Source organism: Rhamphochromis sp. 'chilingali', assembly GCF_963969265.1.
Source record: "Rhamphochromis sp. 'chilingali' genome assembly, chromosome: 18".
Lineage (NCBI taxonomy): Eukaryota > Metazoa > Chordata > Actinopteri > Cichliformes > Cichlidae > Rhamphochromis > Rhamphochromis sp. 'chilingali'.
In genome coordinates, this window is record NC_137945.1 from 2,457,513 (window position 1) to 2,472,995 (window position 15,483).

At 41.8% G+C, this 15,483-nt stretch overlaps 1 protein-coding gene across 1 annotated transcript in view; it reads right to left on the reverse strand.

Moving 5' to 3' along the window:
* Positions 1 to 8,029: 8,029 nt before the first annotated feature.
* Positions 8,030 to 15,483, reverse strand: part of LOC308385585 (uncharacterized protein) — a 28,999-nt gene continuing 21,545 nt past the window's right edge. Inside the window, exons 3-4 of the mRNA XM_080864606.1 lie at positions 13,244 to 14,260; positions 8,030 to 12,870 (exon numbers count right to left, since the gene is read on the reverse strand). Of these exons, the coding sequence (XP_080720732.1) occupies positions 13,262 to 14,260 (999 nt within the window). The 3' untranslated portion in view covers positions 8,030 to 12,870; positions 13,244 to 13,261. The remainder of the gene's footprint in view (positions 12,871 to 13,243; positions 14,261 to 15,483) is intronic.

Here is a 15,483-nt window from a genome sequence, read left to right on the forward strand (position 1 = left end):
TCCGCCCCCTTCTTCCTGATTTGCTTTGATTCGTTACTGTGCGATCACGTGACTCAGATGCCCTGAGAAAACACATTTGGGCTGCAGACAGTGAGAAAGAGGAGCAGCATGTGCAGATATTGCACATCGGTAAATAAAAACAGTAATGCGTGTAGGAATACTGTGGCAACACCACCAGTTTATAAAGACACGAAGGAGAGCAGCAAAAGAAACTCAGCGAGGAGGAGGGAGATCCCTCACACTGGCCACTTCATTAGCTACACCTCTTCCACTACTCATTGGTTTGCATGGTTTTGAGACATAGATTAGAATTAATCATTTAACTTGAACTATCTTCTAGACTTGTCAAGCCATGCTTCGTTTGCTTTGTTGTTAACGAATAACGTTGTAGGCTCACCATAAGCTCACTGAAGGCTGAAGGTTGTAATCTCCGTTATATTTCACAGATGATGCACTGTAACTCGAACATAGTGTAAGGTAAATGTCTGTGAGCACATTGATGTAGCATCACTTTAAAAAGATTTGGACACAAGACAGATACAAAGACATGACTGAGGAGGTAGGAGGTAAACAAACATAAGGACACTAATCACAGCACACAGAGACAGACTGGATGAGAAGGGGAAGAAACAAACAAACCAGAAAATAAGAATGATAAGAATCCTGTGCAGCGCTTTGTGACCGCTTGTCTATGAAAAGCGCTTAATAAATACACTTTACCTGCGTCTGGGTACCCGGGGTTCTTGAATAGTTTATGGACATGTGTATATTTGGTGTTGCTGTTGTGGTGGCAGATTTCTTTTCTCATACATTAATCACATATTTAATCATATTACATTAGTTATAGTAATATCACTTTCTCACTTTACTATAGTAAGAGCACTCCTGTCACTAGTTTACATGCATGTGGAAAGTTAACACAGTGAGGCCATTGTAATGGGCGACGTTAAACAGATAGTGGGACTCCTTCTGCTTATCAGGGATGTAAATCTTTAGGTGACGGCCAAGCAGAAAACAAGGTCATAATTCTCTCTGTGAGGGAGGAGGTATAGCCCCCCCGTGAGAGGGGCCAACATGTAAGAGTTCGTGGAATGTTCTTTGTCTGTGTGCCTGTATATAAGATGTAAGGGCGGTGGCCACAATTCAGAGATGGTGTTTCACTGGGATGCTCTCTCCACATTGCAATGTGTTTATTAAACCCACTTCAAATCAAGCTCACTGGGTGTGTCGCAGGTTATTGTTAAATTTTCCACGACACTGTCCCTTGTTTTTTCTTTGTTTTTCTTGTTTGTGGGTGTAGGTGTGTGCAGCTGGTCAAGCTTCATCGGGAGAGCTACTTAGGAGTGTGGTTGAGTTCTCTCCGATGCTGGATCGTTGCGTGAGACTTCCTGTCAGTTTCCCAGTTAGATGTCAGTTAGTGTGAGTTTGCCATAGTGTGAAGTATTTACGGCTGTGTTCTTCCTGCAGGAGTGTGGAGACGAGAGGGCAGCAAGCACGGGTGCATGGAAACTAGAAAACAGAGTTTCCGAGCACAGACATCATTAGACCATAAAACAATAAAACAAAATTAAGCAACATGGGAGAATATTCCAGTGTGTACAGCTGGATCTGGGACTGCTGCAATCTTCGATCGCGCCTCCGCGTCCACATCAGATGGGAGGTAAGCATGGGATGTGGCATTGCATTCGGGGGAGGGAGGGTGATAGTACGTATCAGTATCAGTGTACATGTTTCGTGCATGTGTCTGTGTGTATCCCATGTTCAGCTCACAGAAAGTGTCACCACACCCGGTTGAGCGGAGGTCAACAGTCTCCAGTGGACCCAGGTGGCCTTGAAGGAGGGACAAAGAGTTCTGTCAACAATCCTGTTATCATGGAGAATTTTTGTTGTTCCAGTCAGCTTCGACCTTAGCCGACCTTGGATAGCCGTATGAGTGAAGATGCTGAATGTTTGGGTTGAGTGCGAACAACTGCATCCAATTTTTACAGTTGGTCTAAATTTTATCACTGGTCACCAATTCTCTCAATTCTCTCAATTCTCTTAATTCCTATTCTTCTTCTCAAAGATGTTATCTATGGCTCATGGCTGTGCAATATAGATATATTGCACAGCCATGAGCTTCTCCAAGACCTTATCCATATTTTGTTCAATAACAGAGTCTTACTCACAGCCCTGCCCATCGTCTGTCATGTCGGCCAGCCTTATGGGATTTTGAACAGCTGTAGCCGCTTCTTGTTCTTCGATAAGCCAGGTCCGAGACAGCTCCAATCAGCCAGAACACTCTTATCGTGGTTCCAAATTGGTAGATGTCGTTCAATGTCCTCCATCGAGAGTGTAGCCAGACACACAACGCAACCGACCATCGAGTATCCGGTAGCAAACATTGTCTGCGGGACAATTGAGCTCTCTCAAACCCAGAAAGGTGTCAATTTTGTTACGGGACCAGTCGATCAAATCCATAATTCTTTAGGTTTTAGAGAACATGACTGAGAGACTCTTTGAAGGCTAGAGTTAGATGAGACTAGACAAAGACATAGAAGCAGCAGCAGGGAAGATAAGGAAGGGAGAGGGTGAAAGATGGGTCCACCTCCTCCGAGAGCCAAAGAAATCTTATTTTACTGTCCCTCCTTCCCCTCTGTTTTATTTCTCCCTTTCTGTATTGTTGTCTGTCCAACTTGTAATAACTTAAAATACAATTTGGATTTGAAAATGAAATAAAAGAAAGTTAAAAAATAAATAAACAATGATAATATAGATCAATCAAGTGGAACAATGTGGCATTGGCATATTTTCTCCACTTGAAAAAATACATCCGTTGGGCATCTTTCCTGGCCTTCAGACAAAAATTCTGATTGCTAAAGAACTGAACAGGACAGGCAAAAAATAAATAAACAAATAAAATAAAAAATAATTTAGTTAATTGTTATATTATAGCTGTTTGTGATGTTTGCAACTTTGTACTATAATAATTTATCCAATCCAGTTAATTCAGTGATTGTTTTTACTGTCTTGCAGCAACAGAGATTAATCAAATATTCTGACTCTGAAAGTTTGGGTCGACACTCTGAAATACAGGAAGTGAAATCATAGCTCAAACCTTTTATTTGTCACGTCAAACTGTTTTCTATGGTGGCCCTGAGAGGCCAAACGGACTGCAACTTCAGAAAACACTTGCAAAAAGAAAAATGCTGCAAAAAGAAAAGCGCTGCAAAAGCACACAAAGCACAACGGAAATGGGAAAAAAGACAACGGAAATGTTCCTGGGGAGACAATAACTCGACGGACCAGCTGCACGAACCAAAACATGCTAACCAGTGCGCTAGGACTGGGACACGCTTCAAAGAAGTGGAGGAGAGGTAAATGTGTTGTAATCTCATGATTCTAATAATACTACAGATATCTGGAATATACATTCAAAGGTAATTCTAACAAAGATAATGTTTAATGTAGCCTTAGAAATGAAGCTTTCCGTTGTCTTTTTTCCCATTTCCGTTGTGCTTTGTGTGCATTTGCAGCATTTTTCTTTTTGCAAGTGTTTTCTGAAGTTGCAGTCCGTTTGGCCTCTCAGGGCCACCGTAGTTTTCATAAGGCAAACTTAACACACGGTTTGTCATGTTATGGCTGTGTGCAGGCAGGAAAAGGACCCAAACACAGACTCAACTGAGGCGGGACTGAAAGTCACAAAGCAGCTCTATTGCTGAACAGAGAAAACCATACAAAACCTAAACTGGGCAAAATCTAACAAAACATACACTGGGAGATGTAGGAACAGACACACAACATGAGAAAGGACGTAACGTCAACACCGAGAAACACAGGGCTTGAATACACTGGGGAATAACGAGGAGAATGAGACACAGAAGGGGAGCACAGCTGGGAGAAATCAGACATGATGAGACCCAAGGGAAGTGAAACTCAGTACATTCATGTAAGACACAGACCTTCAAAGTAAAACAGGAAACGTAACCCTGAGACACAGTGTTGACTAGGGGATACAACTGACAGGGGAGACGGAGCAACTGAGAAACACAGAGACCAAATATAAGGGAGGCACAGAGATCACTAAACACTGGAAATGATCACAAACAATGTTCCCTCTAATTTTTCATGTGTCTAAGTGTTGAAAGATTTTGAGTTTTGTGTTATGTTTATTTGTAGCTCCATTTAAAGGAAGAAGAGCAGGAAAAGGGAGTGAGACATGGTGTGCAGAAAAAATGTGCTGTGACAGCCAAAAAGCTACCTCCTGTTTCAACACATAAGCTAACGGTCTCTCCTTTTAAGGAGTTGTTATTGAGTTCTGTACATGCCACACCTATTGCTGTGAAAGCTTGTTTGAGTATAAATAAAGGATGTACTGAGAGCCCGCGCGATTCTCTCTGTGTCACATCTGTTGTGCACACAGGACAGATAGTGCCGGGGCATCGCCCATGTACATGTAAACATCTTTGAGTCTGTGTTTCTTGCCTCCTAAGAGTTTTCCCCTCACACTGAGCGAACACACAAACTCCCTGAGTGGACACTTGGACCACTGTGAGCAACAGCAGACGTGTGCACTGTGGTCACGCCAGCATCGAATCCATCCAAGTTACATGTTTATTAAAATAATCAAATTACAGCATTTACATTTATGTTAGACTACTTTTAATTAAATGCTTTAGCCCACTTACAATGAAAATTAAAAACAATCTTGTTCATGACCTGTGTAGGATGTTAACACTATTGGAAGTAAAAATAACTTGAACTTCAATTTTGAAAACACAACTTTCTTTTTAATTTAATTTTTCTTTATATAACTCTGACTTGTATTATGAGTATGAGTCTGTGGTCTGGGAGAGAGTCCTGTAACTCTCTGTCTGCAAACCACAGTAAATAATGACCAATGTTGGGCAATTGACTACACTACACACTAACTACACAAGATTTGTGCTAAATGTCGCAAATCCCTCACATCTCAAAACACGCTGTCACTCCTAAAACTTCCCTTTTCCTAAACAACTAAATGCCATGTTGCCATATCATTTTCTTGATTGGTTGACATGGTACATTTTTCGACCAATAGGAAAGGGTGGGGTTTTCGCTCACAGGCGGAGAGTGCTTTTCTGCTTGGCCGTCACCTAAGGATTTACATCCCTGATAAGCAGGAGTCTCACTACGAGTTTAACGTCTCCTATGAACTTACAATGGCATCACTGATTGTTTCAGGATGAGCTGCCATCATCCAATCACACATCTGCTTACCTGTATCTTTTGCTCGTTTCTCCTCCTCTTCTTTTCTCTTTTTTCTAAACTGAGCACCTGATGGCTTTGAACTTTTCTTGTCCATCTTACATTGGTTTTAATTTTGCACTCCAGAATGAACACAAATCCACCAACTCGACGATCACCACAACATAACCTAACAGACCTACACCTTAGTTCACAGATTCACTTTGTCTAAGGTTTATTTCTGGGATTTCACACAACCCAGGATTCAAATCATGAATCCATAATGGCGGAAATGACATTAAAGTTTACTTTGACTTCAGCAGCGAGCAGGCGCACCGAGGGCTCTCGCGCTCACTTTTCGCATATAGAATTTCGAAAAACATCGGTGCAAATTATAAGTCTGTATCATAATGTCTGGTGTTTTCGTGTTTGTTGTTTTGTTTTTATTTTGCGAGTTGGTTATTAGATGCTGCTCCAGCCAGCCAGAGAATCCTCGCCGCTCCGCCCTTTCCTCCTTGTGCCGCAAGCAGCAGGCGCACCTCGCAAACGGAGGGCGCCCTTACTCCCAGCAAATAGGCGATAGAAAACCGATCAGTGCCTATGCCATTCCCAATACGAGCATTATTTTTTTTTTTTGCTGATGCCCGTGATGCCGCCCTCCACCACAATGCCGCCTGGGCAACCGTCCATGTCGCCTGTATCTAAAACCGCTACTGATGACAGGGTTGAGGACCGGATCCATCGGTTTCAGTCTGCTAAACACTAGGGGTGCAACGATACACAAAATTCACGGTTCGGTTCGATACTTTGGTGTCACGGTTCGATATTTTTTCGATACAAAAAAAATGTTCATGCCTTTTTAATTTGTCATTTATTAAAATTATAAATATATATTTTAACTCAAAAGTACAGCTTTTAAATTTAACCCTAACCCTTGTGCGTGTTTTTTATTTTGACAGCGAATGCGCACCTGCGGACCACTTATGTGCAGCCCTGGTTATTTAGCTCGTCATATTGCAGACACAGAAATTATTTTGTCCATGAAATCATAAAGCTGCACTTTCTTTTTGCCTTATAGTCTGATTTGTCATAACTTCTCCGTTTTGTGGTAAGCTTTTCTTTGGCTGTCACTTCTTCACCCTGACCTGTCTTATTTGGCTCAGCAGAACTATAATATATCTGTGTCTGTGAAGGTTCTCAGTCATCCAGGTCATCGTAGTCAAATATATATCCTGCTGCTTTTACACACGCACTCACATAAGCTCAGCGATTCTCTGCGCGATCAACCTCTCACATGTTTAAGCTGCGGGAGATTTCACTTGTCATGTTTGCGTAGTAAGCTAACGATTAATAAGACGATGTCAGAGGAATTGGTGCACAAATTATCATCACTCACAGATCAGTGCTGTTGCTCTCTATACACAGTTCGCACGATTGCAAAGTGAAAGCAAAAAAACAAGCGCAAATTCAAACGCGATTTCAATATGTCACATATTGACAGTGGCTCACCGATGCCAATGACATAATTACCCAGCTACATTTCTGAAAGAATGCAAAAGCATTGACATATATTTTTCCTACAATAGCCCGACGGGCAGGGAAGAGATAGATTTTGGTAGCCCGACTGAAAAAATCGCTAGCTCCGGGACGTCGGGCTAGCGATATTGCAAGCCCTGTATCTGATTGAGGATTCACTCATCTTTGGAAAAGAGAGTTTATTACAGAGAAATGGCTCTTTCCAAAATAAAAGCTATACTATCCGCTTCTTCTGGGCTATATTCTCAGCAGCATAAGGAGAATCATGTGCTAACAGCTGTCTAAATGATTCGGCTAAAGTTAGTAGCATGCTTGCTTTTTTTTGTCTTTGCACTAGGATGATGTCGGTGTAAATGTGCAGTCATATTCGTTGTGTTCCCACTAGTGCTTTCAGGTTAATCTGACCTTAACGCCACAACACGGCAAATCTCCGTTAACGAGCTACCGCCGATCGCCTCGTGCGTGGGGCTAGACGGCCAACACGTTAACGAGCTAACTGCGCTAACACACTAGTTCCCACCCATGTAATTGAGCATTGCGTGGCACATCCAACATACGGTTTTACTTTAGTCCATGACTCGCTTACCTTCAGGGTCATACGTCACATGAAAACCAAAATAATTCCAAACACCAGATCTGAATGAGGGTGGGGGAGGTCCATGTTGCAAGGAGAGCTTAACTTCTGTCTCGCTAGCTTGCCCTGCGCTCTTCCTTCTGAGATGCTGTCTGTGTTGAGCGCTCAGTGAATCTGCGCTCGACAGTGCAGCCTAGGCGGAGTAGTCGAACTCAGATTCACTGAGCGCTCAACACAGACAGCATCTCAGAAGGAAAGTTGATAAAATAAATTACAAATTTTGTATTGTTCGATACATATGCGTACCGAACCGAAAGCACTGTATCGAACGGTTCAATATCGATACGAATATCGTTGCACCCCTACTAAACACACAATGATAGTGTAAGTCAGGGAATTCCTTGAAAACATTTATCCTAAACACCTCTTGAAATAAAGACTATAAAAGACTGTAATACTCATCCAGAGAAATCAAAGTTTTAAATGCACCTGTGTGTTTATTTTGCGGACAGGAAAAATCCTTCACTGCACCCTACTCTCTGTATATGAAATCTGAGGTATGGAACAATACATCATCAGCAAAAGAGAGGTTTTTTTTGGCATTACTCGAACCTTTCCATTTTCTTCCTTAGATGTAATGCATAATGGGATACAAAGCTTGAATAAATAATTTTCATAGAGAACTCTGAGTAACTTTGAGAGCATTACACAAAACACAAAAGCAATGATTTCAGTCTTAAGCAGCTCAGTCTTTATTCTAGGAATTATTTCTCACATATGATAGTATTACAATATTTTAAAATGTCAATTTGCTTATAAAATTATTGTGTAATCTGTCAAACATGTGTCTCATGATTTGTATCAAGTCATTTTGAGGTGAAAGAACATTCCTGTCACAAGGTAAAAGCTGAAACCAGTTATTGGTGAAGTGGCTTTTATATACGAACGCCTTGGTGTTCTCCTGGGTACTCAGGAGGTGGTGAGGGGAGGTCTGTGCAGACCTGAAGTCATTTGAGTAAATACAAATTACAGCTGCTGTTTTAGTCCGATGTGAAAAGGACCCCTCCTGTTCTAGTGTTGAAAGTTTCTTCCCTTTACTACTTTTATTACAAGAAAATCTTAATTTAGATGGTTATGGGGGGTTTGTGCTGTACAGGGATGTGTCAGGTATTTCAGCATCAGTGTTTTGGTGGAATGATTGAAGGACTGTGAGAAGTTCTGACACCTGAAGATATATCACAACTGTAGTGGGGAGGAAACACTCAGCATTTAATGTTTCCTGATTACGAATACTGTTTTCTACAGTGGGTGTTATGCTACAGCCATCAGCTGTTCATTCATCAGTGCATGTGAACAAAGTTAAACATGATGATAACCAGACTGTATACTCACTGGTCACTTTAGTAGGTCCACAATTTTGGCTGCTTATCAATCTAAATATCTAATTAACCAATGATATTGAAGAAACTCAATGCGTTAAGGCATATAGACATCATCAAGACGACCTGCAGTTCACATTGAGCATCACACTGAGGAAGAAAGGCGATTTAAGTCACTCAAGAGGCTTTACAGCTTTATACGCTTATTAACATCTTATCACACTATAAAGTAAATGCCAATTCAACCGATAAACAACTGCAACCATGAGCAGGTGAGGATGATCCTAAAGCCACCGCTGATGACAAACAGGAGTTATTTGATGTGCTTTCATTAATCAGGTTGTTTGAAAGTTAAACCAGAGCATAAGATGTCAAAAACACACAGAGATTAAGTTAAAGGTTGTGAAACTACATCCAGCTGGCATCCCAAGAACTGACTGTCTGCTTAGAGAAACGTCCACCATCCAGTAGTTATGGATTCTTGATCGTCTGCAGCTCTGCCTGAGGATAACATGCTTTCTTTGTCAGGGTTCGCGACGCGAGCCAGGTGTAAGATATTAAAGGACCCAGGATGCAGCACAACTGAGGTGAGGAAGCTTTATTGACAGTGAGATAATAAACAAAGGCGAGGGTGGGAAAAAACAGAACAGGGGTCCGTTCTTCGTACCTCGCTTACTATATCCAAGATCAAATCATTGCGCTAACTTTGAGCTCGCTATTCCGGTTCTCCGAACACACCTGTTGTTGACAATTAGTACAGCTGGATGAAGTAACGTGAGATCACTGGGTGGCTTAAAAGGGGCTACGCATCGATAGTAGAAACATTGATCGGCAACCCTTTGATTGGTCGGCGAAAATGTCGAAGGAGCGCGCTCAGTATTTTTCAGCAGCAGAGCAAGAACTCTTGATTGAGGGATTTCAGGAGTTTCAGAGTTTAATTAAAACGCAAGGGAACACTGCAAAGGCTGCAAAAGCAAGGAGAGAGGGCTGGCAGAAAGTTGCTGACAAATTAAACTCGTAAGTAATTTAATAATATTAATAATAAATTGGATTTATATAGCGCTTTTCAAGGCACCCAAAGCGCTTTACAATGCCACTATTCATTCACTCTCACATTCACACACTGGTGGAGGCAGCTACAGTTGTAGCCACAGCTGCCCTGGGGCAGACTGACAGAAGCCAGGCTGCCATATCGCGCCATCGGCCCGTCTGGCCAACACCAGTAGGCGGTAGGGTAGATTTATCATATTAATATTATATTATATTATATTATATTACATTATATCCTCTTTCACATTAGAGCAGCGACAGGACCCACTAGAACATGGGAACAAGTAAAAGTGAAATATTAGAATATTCTACAGAATGGTAATATTTATCACTTATATTGCTTGTCGTCTCTTGGAAAGAGACCCTGAAATAATCTGTTTGTTTGTTTATAACAGCAACCAAGAAAAGGGGCAGAGCAAAAAAAGACAGGTGGTGGTCCTGCACCCCCTCGTCAACAAGTTGGTTAAGTAAATAATACCCTCACGGGAAAATCGATATCTCTCTATGAGCACACTGTCGCGCTGAGCTAAAGGATCCTGTCTATCCCGCAATATACGCTGAATTCTGAGGACTCTCCTTATCAATCTTGCACCTTCCGCAATGGGTGGCTCGCGTATACGGACAGGACATGGCTGCGACAGACTTCCCAAATCCACCTTCGCTTTTATAGCCGTGGTCTCTCATCTTGATTACACGAAGTAATTTACAATTACTACTCTAAAATATGAATTACATCTGAAATAATCACATACATGAAATAGAATGATTAATAGTACATTTCCCTTTTTTTAGGAAATGACCTGTATGTATCTGTGTGAAATCAATAAAAGGATCAAGTACTGCATTATCTTTAGTTACATTGATGTTATTTATTTATGGTGAAACAGTGGTAAAATGTCGCTGTTGCTTTCGTATAAATGAAGCGGACATACCTGAGTGGCCACGATCTAATCCTGTTTACATAAAGTAAACCTGCTCCCGAGCAGGTTTACGCTTACGGATCTGTTGCTATGACAGCAAGTCCCGGATGAGCTTCGGAGAACCGAACGATCCAGGATCACGCGAAATCGTCAACAATCAAATCCAGCTAACTTACAAAGGCGAGGTACGAAGAACGGACCCCAGGGAGTAACCTAAACTGGGAAAAGCTAAACAAAAAACAGACCTGAAACAGACGGAGGCACGGCTGGGAGACAAGGGGAGTGAAACTAGAAACACTGACGAGAGACACAGACCTACAAAATAAAACAAGAACTCACACATGCAAAGACACAGACTAAGAAATCCGGACTTGACACAGGAATACACAGGCAGAAAAGCCTAAATACTAAACTGGGGAAGAACAGAACCAAAACCCAAAGAAAGAGAAAACCAGAACCAAAATACATCACAATAATAGAAAACACAAAACGCTGGGTCAAAAGACCCAGGGCCATGACATTCTTACAGAAAGTGAGCAATGACAGAGAACTCACGTTTTTATGCACTGCTGGCATTGAGAGCCCTCTCCTATTTACTAAACTGGCACTTTAACCAAACCAGCCATAAACATTGTCACAGCTGGTTGTGGCTAAGCAGTAGTATAAAAAGGAAGGATTAAGCCTAGCTGCAAGCTGCAACTGGGAAAACAGTCAAGGTTACACCTGAAGGACTCAACATTTGAATGTTTCAGATGATCAAAAAGGAAAGAAATATGACAAAGGTTACCTGGGTCAGTGGAAAATAGTCTGTAAATGGTTTCATTTGTTAAGGGTAAAAAAGTATGAAAAACAACCTGACCATGTATGGAAGCCGGCTGAAAGACCTCACACAGCAGCACATCATGATACGATCAAAAGAAACAGCAGAGAAACAAAGTCACTGACATCAGTATGAAAAGGTTACAGAGTCATTTCTAAGGCTTTGGGACTCAAGCGAACTACGAGCCATTATCCACACTACAGGAAAAATGGAAGAGTACTCAAGCCTCCCAGGAGCAAGTGGCTGACTAGAAATACTGCAAGAGTGCATCGATGACTAATCCAGGAGGTCACTGAAGAACCCAGATCATCATCTAAAGACCTGCAGGCCTTACTTAGCTTAGATAAGGTCAGAGGTCATGATTCAGCAATAAGAGATTCAATGGGGGGAGAGATTCAACAACAGAAAGGCTCATCTCACATCTAACAACAAACATCTGGATGATGTTTGTTGGTAAATGAGACGGAAGCTGTAGTTTTTCGAGAGATTTGAGTCCCGTTACACGTGGCATTAAAAGAAGATCACAGGAACAGCCTGACACAGTGGTGGTGGTGTGACGTCTTCCCAAGAACACCTCATACCAAAAAACGATTCCAGGAAGGATTCTTGTATATGTGGAACCCTCTAACCAAGTAACTGAGCTGAGTCGACACAAGAGGAAAAGAAGCACAACTGCATGATACACAGAAGTGCTGGCTCACTAATCAGCTGCTAGAGACCACTGAACCATCCGAGTTTTACTTCTTTACAGATGAGCATCCAGACCAGGACAGAGAGGAAATCTGACATAACTGAGTCAATGAAACCACAAAAAGATCAAACTGTTTAAGGTGGTAATACACCAAAGTACAGCCCAGACCCAGATCAGCTTGACTTTTTTATCTTTTTCTTGGATATAAAGTCACATCAGTGGTCGTTTCACATCCTGTTGATGGCTTTAGTTCATATTGAAGGTTTTCAAAATCAATGGGTGTGAAATGTTTTGATTTGTCACACTGGTCACAGCTGTAGTTTCCCCTCCATGTATGTACGTTCATGTTTGTTACGACGTCCTGACAGCGAGACACTTTTCTCCCAGTTTCTGCATTTGTATGGTTTCTCTCCTGTGTGGACTCTTCCATGCACTTTAAGATGATCCGCAGTGGTGAAGGAGAGATGGTTTTTGACCCCATGTGACAGAGTTAATTTTGGTTTAATTCACTTGGTTTAGGGAAGCCTCTCCCACATTCTTTGCAGTAGTTCGTTTTGTCTCCAGTGTGTCTGAGTTGATGTTGTTTAGGTTCTCTTGATGATTGAAAGTTTTTTCACAAAAGTCACAGAGAAACTCTTTCCACTACCACAGTGACGACAGGGTTGAGAACTGGATCCATCTGTGTCGCTCTGCTTCTAAACAAAGACACAAACACAGTGGAAGTCAGGGAATTCTCTCAACATTTTTATTTTTAATGGCGCCTGAAATAAGGAGTATCTGTGCCAGTGTCCAATTATATCTTACTGTTTACATTTCAACACTCAGCTTACTGGGCAACATTAAGTCTTCATTTGTAGGTAATCTACTTAATGGGAAGACTGGTGATTAAACCCCTGGATGCTCTACTCTGCATCCCACAAGATACTGACTCCAACCTGCTCTCCGATGCATCCATTGGAGTGTGAATGTTAGATAGAGAGAAAGGGGAGGAGCTTTTAAAACTTTTAAGCTTTGAAATTAAACTTCATTCATATAAAATTGTAAAACTGTTAAAAGAAAAATACATACCTCACAGTAACTGCACTTTTAGAGTTTCTCTCTGCTGTGAATCTTTTGGTGTGATTTGAGGTAATGTGGAGATTTAAAAGTCTTCTCACACAGGTCACATTTATAAGGTCTCTCCTCAGTGTGGGTAAACATGTGCTGTTGTAAGTTTTTGTATATCACAAAAGCTTTACCACACTGATCACAGCAGTAAACATTATTTTTGGTGTGAATGCGTAGGTGATTGTTTCGGCTGACTAGCCAGCGGAAAGTTTTTCCACAAATGTGACAGCTGTACGCTTTAACTCCACTGTGGACGACTTGGTGTGTTTTTAAGCTTGCAGGGTGGGTAAAAGACTTTCCACACAAGTCACAGCTGTACGCTTTAACTCCACTGTGGACGAGTTGGTGAGTTTTTAAGTTTCCAGGACGGTTAAAAGACTTTCCACACAACTCACAGCTGTATGGTTTAACTCCACGGTGGACGAGTTGGTGAGTTTTTAAGTTTCCAGGACGGTTAAAAGACTTTCCACACAACTCACAGCTGTGCGTTTTAACTCCACTGTGCATGAGTTGGTGTTTTTTTAAATTTCCAGACTGGGTATAAGACTTTCCACACAAGTCACAGCTGTGCGCTTTAACTCTACTGTGGACGAGTTGGTGTTTTTTTAAATTTCCAGACTGGGTATAAGACTTTCCACACAAGTCACAGCTGTACGCTTTAACTCCACTGTGGACGAGTTGGTGTTTTTTTAAGTTTCCAGGACGGTTAAAAGACTTTCCACACAACTCACAGCTGTAGGCTTTAACTCCGCTGTGGACGAGTTGGTGAGTTTTTAAGTTTCCAGGACGGTTAAAAGACTTTCCACACAACTCACAGCTGTGCGTTTTAACTCCACTGTGTATGAGTTGGTGTCTTTCTAAGTTTCCCGAACAGTGAAAAGACTTTCCACACAAGTCACAACTGTATGTTTTCTCTTCCTTTCTTCTGTGAGGTTTGTCGGCCTCCTGAGAGCGCTGACTTCTTGCTCCATGTTGGTCCTGCAGTGACAGAGATACAAACAGAGGCAGTGAGTGAAATGCAGTCGTGGAACAAACTCAACCTTCAAATTTCCTCTATTAACACTAGTTTTAAACCAAAGGTTGAAGTAGTTCCTTTTCAGTCAATACACTCGGTACAACACACGTGCTATGGGATATCATGCCCTCACGTGTCCTGGCTGAGGAAACCTTTATTCACGCCTTTAAGGCAGATTATCTGTGATGACGTGTGCACAGCCCCAATGTGCCGCCACTGCTTCGGCAGTCAGCCCCTGATTCACTGTGCAGCTAAGAAGCTGCAGGTGGACTAGCCCTCTCCTCTGCCAGCTCAGAAGCTGTCGCGGTTCACAGGCTTTTTCCTCCAACTGGACCCCGCAATATCTAAAAACTGCCTTCCTATGTTCCCAAACTTTGTCTGAGAGCTAAGTGCATCATGTGGCAAACCTCTGTCTACCTGCATCACTGTACCCAGCTATGAACAGTACATGACGTTGGACAGCACCGACAAAACTGGCTTAGCTAACCCACTCCTTATGGAGCTGTCTCTGGCTGCTTACCTGGCCCCATCCAATCCAATCCAATTTTATTTATAAAGCACTTTAAAATACCCAGCACAGGAACAAAGTGCTGTACAGAAAATAAGTTAAAACAATAGAATAACAGAAAGCAGCGAAATAAATAAATAAAACATAAAATTAAAACAGCCCTATATTAAAACAAAAACAAGATAAAACAGCATCGAATCACCTAAAAACAACTAAAATAAAAATAAAAACCAACATCTCACGTGGTGTCAAAGGTCAGGGTAAAGAGGTGGGTTTTCAAGAGTGACTTAAAAACAGATAAAGAAGTGGCCTGTCTAATCTCTAAAGGAAGCTCGTTCCACAGTTTGGAGCTGCTACAGCAAAAGCACGATCTCCTCTAAGTTTACGCCCAGTCCTGGGTATCTTCAGGAGCAGCTGATCAGCTGACCTGAGAGAGCGGGTGGGTGTATAAGGCTGTAGCAGCTCAGAGAGATAAGATGGAGCTAGGCCATGGAGAGCTTTAAAAGTAAATAAAAGAATTTTAAAATGAATCCTAAAAGAAATGGGCAGCCAGTGACGTGAAGCTACAACAGGGGAAATGTGCTCAAACTTTCGAGTGCCAGTTAAAAGACGAGTTGCGGCATTTTGCACCCTCTGTAGATGACTAATATATGATGTGCTCACCCCAATATAAAGTGC